This window comes from Poecilia reticulata, chromosome 5 (assembly GCF_904066995.2).
Source record: "Poecilia reticulata chromosome 5, P_reticulata-male-v2, whole genome shotgun sequence".
In the NCBI taxonomy this organism is placed as follows: domain Eukaryota; kingdom Metazoa; phylum Chordata; class Actinopteri; order Cyprinodontiformes; family Poeciliidae; genus Poecilia; species Poecilia reticulata.
The window spans coordinates 27545524-27556188 of NC_088834.1; the positions used below are offsets into that span (position 1 = coordinate 27545524).

At 42.8% G+C, this 10665-nt stretch overlaps 1 protein-coding gene across 1 annotated transcript; it reads right to left on the minus strand.

Moving 5' to 3' along the window:
* Nucleotides 1-3929: 3929 nt before the first annotated feature.
* snai1a (snail family zinc finger 1a) lies at nucleotides 3930-9146 on the minus strand. The gene is made up of 3 exons (XM_081607389.1): nucleotides 8725-9146; nucleotides 7769-8292; nucleotides 3930-5419 (listed from the first exon to the last, which is right to left on the minus strand). The coding sequence occupies exons 1-3, from the start codon at nucleotides 8798-8800 to the stop codon at nucleotides 5240-5242; spliced, it is 780 nt and encodes a 259-aa protein (XP_081463515.1). The 5' UTR covers nucleotides 8801-9146; the 3' UTR covers nucleotides 3930-5239.
* Nucleotides 9147-10665: the final 1519 nt, after the last annotated feature.

Consider the following 10665-nt stretch of genomic DNA (forward strand, 5'->3'; position numbering starts at 1 on the left):
TTTTAAAATTTTACCCAATCGCTAAGGTTTGCCTGTGACGAATGTTTGATGCTATGAAGCTTACCGGAAATTGCCGGCGATGTAAACAACCATGCTCCTCTGCTAAGAGAGAAGTACTGGTCTGAACGAGGCGGCTCTTGATGTTAATTCAATATTTGGAAGCGTGGCCAACACGGACTGAACGGCGTTGTTCCTCCGCAGCCACAGCTAAAACTACAGGCAGCAATTCTAAAGCGGTGCATAAAATGAACGCTGTCATTCCCAACTCCTCCTTCTGTTCGCTGATTGGCCCGGTAAAAATGCTACCAAAGAAAATCACAGTCAATGGGAGAAACCCCAGACTGAGCTGTGATGGGAAATGAGAACTGAGTGGGATTGCATTGTAAGGCCAGTTTGAACCTGGTAAAATAAAGGAAAATGAAGGAATGACTTAGTTGGTAGACTCGCATTTGAAGCTACAGCAAACAGCATGGTTCTTCAAACTTTTCAGATTTGCATTAGTAAAAAAAAAAAAAACAAGAAACATTTGTCTCGCTTCACTGTCGCAAATCCAAAATGCTCAGACGTTCCAGCGGTTATTACAGTGACACGCTGTGAGTAGGCCAGTCCCTCCCCCGGAGATGATCAGCTTACCAGCGGAAGGCTGTGAAATTTTTGCTAAATGAACACCGACCCTCAGATGACGGTCATATGCAGCATCGGCGCTACGCTTCATACTTTTTGCCGCAGTCAGCCTGCAGCCGAGGCAAAGGCCCTTCCCCTGGAGCGCTCTCACCAGGCCTCAAGTATCATGAGAGCAGATGACTGCTGTTTACAAGATGCTGACAGCTCCTTCCTGTCTCACAGATCAGGAACCCTGACTGCTGCTGCTGTTGCCGCCGCTGCCCCGAAGGCCACTCTTTAGTTCCCGGCCACCCGGCTCCACCCTTGAAAGCCTCGGACGGAGGGTGGGATGAATCAAGACGTGGGAGGAACACGGAGCTGGTCGTGGCAAAGTGCAGCAACAGAATGAGCGCTTGATCTCTGCAGCTCTTCCAACCCAGAGATGCAGTTTATTTGTGGGGGTTAAAGTAGGCCAGTGTAAACTCCCACTTCCTGTCGGGCCTCTGTCTCACAGGAGGGGCGGGGGGTTGGGGGGAGAGGCGAAGAAGAGATGATCCTCCTGTGAAGAGGGAAAGGCTGCTGCTCTGTAGGGACCATTTCCACTTAAAACACACACACACAAATAGAAATACAGCCACAGAGACAACCAGAGTGAGTGGGAGAGCGAGCGAGCGAGGAATACACAAACACAGTGGGGTTCAGGAATGTTAAACACATGCTTTATGGCATAAATAGCAGCCACTTTTGGTAAATTACAGTGAGTGCTCTGGCACTGTAAAGCACACAGCAGGAAAACGCTCTCAGATTTCACATCCAGACCCTGCGCTCTCCCCAGGGGACAAAAAAAAAAAAAAGGGGAGCGTGTTGTGTTGTGTTTTCAGTTCTGTGGAGGAACTTGGAAAGGGTACCACTCTTTGCAGTATCCCGTGTGTGCTGCGTTAGCGTCAAAATTAGTGAACTTGGTGAACCTTTATTGAATGCTGAACGTGTCAGAAAGGTGGAGGAAATCGAAACGTATCACCACTGACTTTAGCACACAAAACAAAAAATATGACGTGATCACTTCGACTGGAAGCCAGTCAACATGAAAGCTGCTGAGTGAACTCAAGAGAAAGTTTCTTTTTGCTAACAGAGCTGACACCCTCACCCCAGGACATCACAACTTACATCACCAACATAACCCTGAGCAGCAGCTGAGCATTTATTCACTGTTCCCCCAAAAGCATCTTGGGTAAACGGCAGAGATAAACCCAAACAATCACGCTGGGCCAGCTTTGTGTTTATGCACAGATTTTTGAAGTCTCAACGGTTGCAGATTAAAAACTACTAAAATGTTCTGCAGTTTAAAATCTTTTTATCAGTTCCCAAAGAAATCCCCAGAGTGCTGGGTGAAAAAAAACATTTATTACACTTTTCCTTTGCTTCCAAGAATAAATTTTTTTGATGATTTTGAGATATTTTTAGTCCCACAAAAACAGAAAAAGTCACAGTGCGTAAAGTAAAGCAGTGTATTGCCACAGCTGGCAAGCTACCATCAGCAAGTCTGTCGAGCAGCCGACTACTTACTCCATCTGGTTGCCTTAGTTACCCAAGAAATCAGCTTTTCATATTTGGTTAACTCTAGAAGTAACAGACTGGCAGAAATGTATGACATTTTGCACAATCAGCACTTGGAAACTACTTGGTTTATGTAGCTAAATAGAAAATAGATAAACATTAGCCTATAGGTTTTGATTTTTATAACATTAGCCTATATGATTTTTATAACAGTAATAATGCCAAAATTCACCTCCCAGTAACTGTTATTGGTGTACTTTAAGCCTTGCAGCCATGTTTTACAAGGGCAATATCTCATTATTGCAACCTATTTGGTACGTACAACAAACAAATCAGCATCATATTTTGTTGATAATCATTATTTTGTTGATAAAATAATAAATGCTGATTTGCCTAACAAATCAGCATTTAAGATCAGAATATTAAATCAGACCAATTAAAAAAGCTAAATGCTTCCCAGCTAAATATGGACTTGTTTAGCTTCCTATTTAAATATTTAATTTGCAACCAAAGTAAGTTTTTTGGTTCCAGTGACATTTATAAATGTATGAACAACAAAGTGAAAATCTAACTTTAAGAAGTCATGTCTTTTCTTTAGATAGGCTAACTAAACCAAAATATTGCTGTTGATTTGTTACTAGGTAACTTTACAAATGGCTCCCCATATATTACCAGCAGAAAATAGTTCAAGATAAATCTTTTATGATATGGGCTAATACACTTCTGTGCATTCTTGCGCTTTGCTAGGTTCATGTAATAGTGACGAAATGTAGTGCTGTTTTACTTCGCTTTCAAGCTACTCTTTTAGATCCTGATTCTTGACATTGACATCATTTTTTGCAAGAACAAGAGTCATTCTTGTTTGTCCCGGTACAAAGCAAATAGTCCCGTTTGACATTTGTTCTTGATATAAATATTAAATAAAGCACCACGATACTGTAAAACCGCGATATTTTCTTTTCTTTCTTTTTTTTTTCCGAGTTGTCACACTCGCGTACCATCCCCAATCCTGGCTTCAAGAAATCCCATATAGAGCAGTTGAGGTGAGTCAGTCAGACCGCATGCTAGGCTGTGAGCACATATCCCTGAGTCAGAAGGAAACCAGGAACGATGCTGTGGAACAGTTTACCTCACTCCGCGCTGCACGGCCAAAGCTCAGGCCTCGGCCCACGCACGGCGACTGACTGACTGACAGGCACAGTGACTACTAGCTTGACTTACTGACTGAGAGCGGAGGAGCCATGGGAACCTAAAGCGCCAGACTTTGACTCACTGTCTAGGAATATATGCTGTGCTCTCACCGAGAGGCGAAAAAAATAAACACTCATCAATCGCTGATATGGAGTACGTCTAAGTAAAACTCCACATTAGGGTCGGTTCAGAACTCGTCCAGCACAGTTCAGTTCCTCTAAAATCCACCGAATGACACGACACTTGGCTTAGCACTTTGCGCCTAAAACGCTCACATTTGCATATGCTGCAGTGTTTACACAGCCACAGAGAGAAGTAGATGGCAGCAGGTGGAAACTAGAAGCAGGTGCATTCCGTCGCTCCTACCAATCACAGCGCGCCGCTCACCTGCATCTGCAACGTTTCGACGCAACAGCCCGTTTTCTCCAAACCGCTTATTATTAAATCGGTTAATGATCAAACCGACGTTTTATGAATCAGCGCTGCAGCCGCGCGGACTTCTCTAAAACGAAAGCGGGGAGTCTTACACCCGTCTCCTTGTGATAAAAAAAAAAAAAACTGGGGAAAAATCAACAATGCGAGTTTTAATAAACATAAATTACTTTATTGAAAACGCATTATTTACGACATACAGAATTAAAGATGAACACAAAGGCATAGTAGAAAAAAAACAACAAAATAAAACATCTGCGCATTGCACTAAAAAAAAACATTGTAAAATATTTAGGAACGCGAGAAATTCATCTCAGTATGGTCCATTTACATGGCTTTCATCACATGTTAGGCAACCATGTTTCCATGGTGTAAACTGCTTACATCTTTGGTCTCAGCCTTCTGATAGTTCTTATCTTAAGCAAATTTTCTTTCAATACTGAAGTCAAATTTTAAAGCCACATCAGCTAAATGAGGTATAAGAAGAAAAAATATAGGCATGGTTTGTACGAATAATACAATTTCAAGGCACATTCATTTGAGTCATATGGCTTTGGCTTGGTATCTATAACACTGTAGTAACCTTGAGTGCATTGGCTTTTTTTTTTTTATACACGTTTGCAGGAGAGCTGCACACTGAATCACCTTTGGAAAACAGCAAGAATGGCTTTTCCCCATCTCTAAACCCCGACGGATTAAGGCAGAGGTTCTGGTTTAAGTCAAAACAGAGGCTTACAATGATCCACATCAGTGAAAGAAAGAGGAAAAGGAAAACAAAAAAACATTAACTGGTGCCATTCTTCTGCGATGACATGCTTCCTCTTTTTTCCTTAAGCAAACCAAGGGCAGTGGAAGTCACCTGCTATCAGCCAGCGAAGGTCATGGCTGCAGCACCTGTTAGCACCTCATCTATCTGCACCACAGCACCAAGGACAGCTGTGTGTGTATTTGCTTTTGAGTGCGCGCGCGCTAGTGTGTGCTGCTTCGAGAAGCGCCAAGGGATTTATCCCACCCACGCACCCCTACCTCTGAGCAGCTGCGTCTAGGCCATGATCCTGAGCTGACCGGCACCAGGGCGAAGATGGGAGGAGAAACGCCTCTTGCCCCGACCAGTTCACGTTATGCGTTGTTTGGAATGGGCACAGACAGTGACAAAAGGCACCAATGTTTAGTGAGTTTTGTTCAGTTCAGATGGTCCAGCCTCAAAAACTCAGTCAACAATAGAAGAAGAAGGTAGAAAAAAAAAAAAAAGCTCCTCGACTGTTTTACGAGGGAACAGAGAAGAGAAAACGCTTGTAAAGTCAGGTCCCCGGTGAGGTTTGACTCCCTCAAGGTCTCTTAAAGTTTGGCAATTTTGTGATCTTTGCGATGTCTTAAACAATCTAACTGGGTTTCACAAAAAGTTTTCCACCCCGCTGATGTCCCGGTAGGTTTTCCTCCGCACGCTCAAGGCGCCTCAGCCCAAAGTGGAGCAGCATCCCGAGGAGCTGTGCTTCTGAAGCAGCGACATGCGGCTGAAGGTGCGAGAGCAGACGCCGCATTGGTACTTCTTCACCTCGGCGTGGGTCTGCAGGTGGGCCCTCAGGTTGGAACGGTCCGCAAAAGCCCGGTTGCAGTGGGGACATGAGAACGGACGCTCACCTGGACAGAGAATAAGGGAATTACATTAAAAACACAAGATAAAACAAAAGAAAATTTTACACTCAAAACAGGTATGATTGGGTTATGATTGAGAGTTGAAGAAGCGCTGTGACTCTTTGGACAGTTATGAGTGGAGGAGGAAAGACTGAGAGCGAGGGAAGTTTTTGTAGATGCAGAAGAGTTCAGATGTGTAAGGTGCAGCAGGGTTATGTGGAAGGGAAGTCAGTGAAGTTCTAGGAGAGCTGGAGTGCTGTGTCGAGTCAATAAGAAGTTCTGAACTAACGGAAGACATAGGGACCAGAGATGGAGACCAAACAGAAAGAAGTTACGATAATCAATAAGGTAGCTGACCAGGAAGTGAGAAAATATGGAGGAAGAGCATGGTGTCAAAAAAAAAGACGGAGATGATTCACATTGACACAAGGTGGCATTATTTATGTTAGCTGTTTAAGACGGAGAACTATTCAGAATGACATTTAGACTTTTTAGTAGGTACTCTGGCTCAGATTACCTCATTTTTGGGAGATCGGCCAATGCCTACATGAGAAACTAATCTTACCCACTGATCTTATCTACCTCCACAAAGCTCTGAAAACCGTCCACTGTCCCCTTTTTGCTCTGCCGTGAGTCTGCTTTGACTGACATGTCTGCACGTACGCAGTTAACAGTACTCAACCCACTGTTGCTGACTTAGAGACTTTGTTGGTATATTTAGCAACTTTTCAAACAAACAAACAAACAAACAAAAATTATATCTGCCAAAATTGTCATCGGCAGGTCAGGCTGTTTTACCCTGGGGGAATTGCTGGAATTGTCAATTGCTGAAAAGAGCTGACCTTGTACCAACGAGCAGAATCTCAACTTAATGGCTGATTTATTGAGGGTGTTTGAGGTGAATCAGTATTTACTCACCTCAGATCAGGAGGAAGTGCACTAAGATGAAGGGTATTTTATGCAAAGCAATTTTAATCGATGTTGAATTCATGGAAGATTCACAACATAGAAGCTAAGAGGAGATGTATGCTAAAGAAGAAGAAGCCGAAGACACAAACTTGAGGAACGCCGGTAGCAAATGGAATTAATTAATTCTTATCTAAATGTGCTGAGTGTGAGAGTTGCACTCACACATTACACCAATACAGCTCCCTTGAAATGCGACTACAGTAGTGATACTGGATTATATTGATGGGAGCTCTCTATTAACACCTCACACACAAGCCCACAAACACACATGTATAAACACAGACACATTGTTAAGATAATGAGGATCACATGGCTGGCTGCTGGGGTCAGAGCCTGGCTGAATTAGCATGATTCAATCAGAACCAAATGAGATTAACACACTAACAAGTTACTGCAGGTACTAAGTACTCAGTGATAACAGCGAGCCTCCAGGCATTCTTAAAACCTTTTGTCCCTCCTCTGCCCCCACTCAGGTGCCTCCACTCCCCCACCCCCGGTCAGCCGTGATAAGATAATTAGCCGAGAACTCATTGTTGCTGAGACATTAAGCACAATGAATGATCAATGAGTCCACGGAGGGCTTCCCTGTGTGGTAATGTCTGCTGATCAAGTGTTGAGTTCATCAGATAAATTGTTATGACAAAGTGACGGGGGGAGGTAACCTGCTGACTCGGAATGACTGCCCCTGATTTCCACATCCATAGACTGAGGGCTGTCTCAATCTAGTCCGAGGTCATCAGCAGAACTTCATCAGGGTGCTCACCTTAAGCTGAGTCTGTAATTTGGTGAAGTTTAAAGCTTTGTCCATGATAATCATATGACGAAAGGGTGTTTGTTATGGATCGACTTACAAACAATGTGTAAGAATTGAGACCTCAACCCAGACAAAAGGAGTATTTTTTTAGAGGTGATTTCTCGCCAATCAACGATTACCAATCTTTAAAAAGCCTGACCTGACAATTCCAGTTTTAGCCAATACAGATTTTTTTTGTTGTTGCTTGAAATGTTGCTAAATTTAGTACGAAAGTCGCTGAGTTGGCAACAGTGGGTGACTATTGTTAACTGCAAACATGCAGACATGGCCCGGTGGGTGGGTCTGTCGGTGAAAGTTCTCTCATGGCAGAGCAAAATGGCAAAAAAGACCTTTGCCAAGGCAGATAAGATCGTCTTAATATGTATCAGTCGATCACTGATCTCCCAAAATTAGGGAAAATGGGGGCTGATTTATCGGTGGACCCCTAACAGTGCTAGTGCATTTGAAAACCTGTCAATATGTTCTCCTGGGGCCCCCAGGCTGGCAGGGGCTCCAAAGATAATAACAGATCAAGTGAACAGGGGAAAATCTGAAGCGTTGTGCAATCCTCTGGGAGCAGATTTCAACCTCACCTGTGTGTGTGCGAATGTGGCCGCGCAGCAGCCAGGGCCTGGAGAACGCCTTGCCGCAGGTGGTGCAGACACAGGGTAGGGTGTGTGAGCGAATGTGCATCTTCAGAGCCCCCAAGCTGGTGTACTCCTTGGGGCAGTGTTTGCAGAGGAAAGCCGGCCTGGCCGCCATCACCGGGGTCTCTCCTCTCTCCTCCTCTTCTTCTGGGGGGCTGACGTGGGCCATGACACCAGTGCACTTCATCCTCTGGCGAGGGGCGTACGTGATGACGGGCTCTGGGCTAGGGGGGTCCGAGCTGCGCCCCTCGTCTTCCTCGCCACTGCTGCTGGCGCTGCTGCTGAGGCTGCAAGGGGAGCTCAGATCCAAGGGGCCCGAGGTGCCAGAGGCCTCCGAATGGGTGGTGGGCAAGTAGAGGGCGGGGAGGACGCTCAGGTCCCATACCAGACCTGTGGTGAAGCAGGTGGAGGTGCTGTGGTCTGCTGATGGCACCTCAGCAAGAGGATAGGTCTCCAGTGAAGTATCTGAAGGGGAAAGAGGAGGGCGGTTAGGAAGCAGCATTAAAGTCAGTAAATTACAACAAATTCACTTTATGGATCAAATAAGGGCAGAAGAAGAAGATCCACTCTCTGTTTTCTGTTCTTATTTGGTATGGTACGATGTCAAACTTCCTCATTTGTAAAGGAGCATAAAATAAGAGCCATATGGGAAAGTTCCAGGGCCGTTTCCTCCCACGTATTCAGCTTGTAACATGAATGGAGCTCTGTCTCCGTGCAGAAAGAGGGAGAAAGTGCATCTAACGGGCCCCGACTTGATCTGGGAGTAGCCTCTTCGAGGAAAAAAAAAAAAAAAAAAAACTTGCCAGACTCTCTCCTGAATATTGAAACAGGTGAATTTCTTTCCTGTTGTTCGCATCTGAAAGTTCCGTTAAAAGAGTAAACAGTCTCATGACTCACCATTCTGACATTCCAGTTCGCTGTAGTTTGGTTTTTGTTTAGCGAAATACTTCTTTACCAGGAAAGACCGAGGCATTGTTGTCCTTTTTTTTCCTTTTTTTTATTTCAGGCTCCAAAATCTGTGCGTAAAAGGAACGCGCGGTCACGACGCACAGCTTCTAGGAGATGAAGAGCCCTGTAGTCCTAGAAGGAAGAAGAAGAAAAACGATAGAAATATCCTCCTTGTGACCCAAAACAAGTTGGGATGGATTTCATCGACGGAGCGATATGTAGAGCTTCTCTGCTGAGGAACTAAATGCTGGCCTCTGTTCTGAAGCACTCCGACTCAGGCGAGGAGGGGTGTGCTCACCCTGAGGGCCCCTCCCCACACACAGCATATCGCAGTTTAAGAGTTTGAGAAGAAGCTTCACACATTTTACATCACCAAAATCACCAGCCAACAAAGTTAAGGCGCAGATCAGAGAGAGAGAGCGAGGAACTGTGAAAAACTTAAGAATGAGTCATTCGACCGCCTATGAATCATTGATCAATTTTGGTATTTGGCAGAGTCTAAAAAAAATCTGTTCGTATTAAAATAGCGATATAAGACAACTGTGTTAATTTAGAATTTGCTAAAAAAAAAACAAAAAAAAAAAACCGAAAAAAAGTCCTATTTAATTTGCTTCAATAAATTTATCTCAAAGTTTCACGCTGTATATTTTTGTTCTGGTTTTATGACTAATTTTAAATAGTTCCCCGTCTCTATTTGTCCTGTTTAACTTCAATTAACATGGTTACAGACGTGTCCGTCATTACTAAGCGTAATTTCAGTGGAGGAATTACGCCACCTGCTGGAGGAATGTGAGCGCTGATGTTTTTAGTTCATTTTAGGAAACACTAGGTGGCGCTGTTCTGCAGGCGGTAAGGTTCAGCCGAGGTTATTCTTTCATAAAAGCTTTAGTTAATGCCGGATTTTCACTTTTAGTAAATCGAAAGACGAAATGAAAAGAAAATATGGCTGAATGTGAATAATAACTAGAAGAAAAGAGGAGTTATACAACTGAAACCAGAGATTTACATACACTTTATAATTACTCATCTCATTGGTGATCCTAAATTTCTAAAACATTTACCAAAATGTTTTATAAAATATCAGTAGCGTATTACAGGACAGCAACTTAAGCAGTCTGGGTTTTTGGATGACACCATATAATTACAAGAAATCAATGAAGAGAGAATTGTGGACCTTGTTCAATTAATCCTTTACACCTATGTGCATGGACGATAATTTTGTATACAGAGACATGATAAAACGTTTTATTTATGGTTTTAGTTGTTGATTTTTTTATTTCCCTTTTATTTATTGGTTCTGTTTGTCATATTTTATTTTTGATATTTAGCCCAAATCTTCGAATTCCTGTGTTAAATGTTTTTTGTTTACAAAATTGAAGTTTATTGGTGTTTGAGAGAAGGTGTACTTGCATTATCACAATATGCCATATATTATTTGAAAATGGTCTCAATGTCATCACTTATTGCAATAATTAATGCGGCAATTTATTGTGAAGCAAAATGTCATTGTGAGGCCTTGTTGCAACCACAAATAAGAGTGTATTCTATTGAAATTTAAAGACAAGATAACTTAAAAGCAGTGGTGGAGAAAGTACTCAAAAAATGTACTTAAGTAAAAGTACAAATACACAGACAAAAATGTACTCAAGTAAAAGTCAAAGTACCACATTAACATTTTACTTAAGTAAAAGTAAAAAAGTACTGGTTTTTAAAAATACTTAAGTATTAAAAGTAAAAGTACTTGCTAATGCATTGCCTAATCACTAATATCATTAAGTGTACCGATCATATGATCATATGCCACAGATAAAGCATGTTTTTATTGTGTTTATTCTGTAACATAGTTTAGACTTAGATATGTGATTCTATGCATCATAATTTCAGGGATGG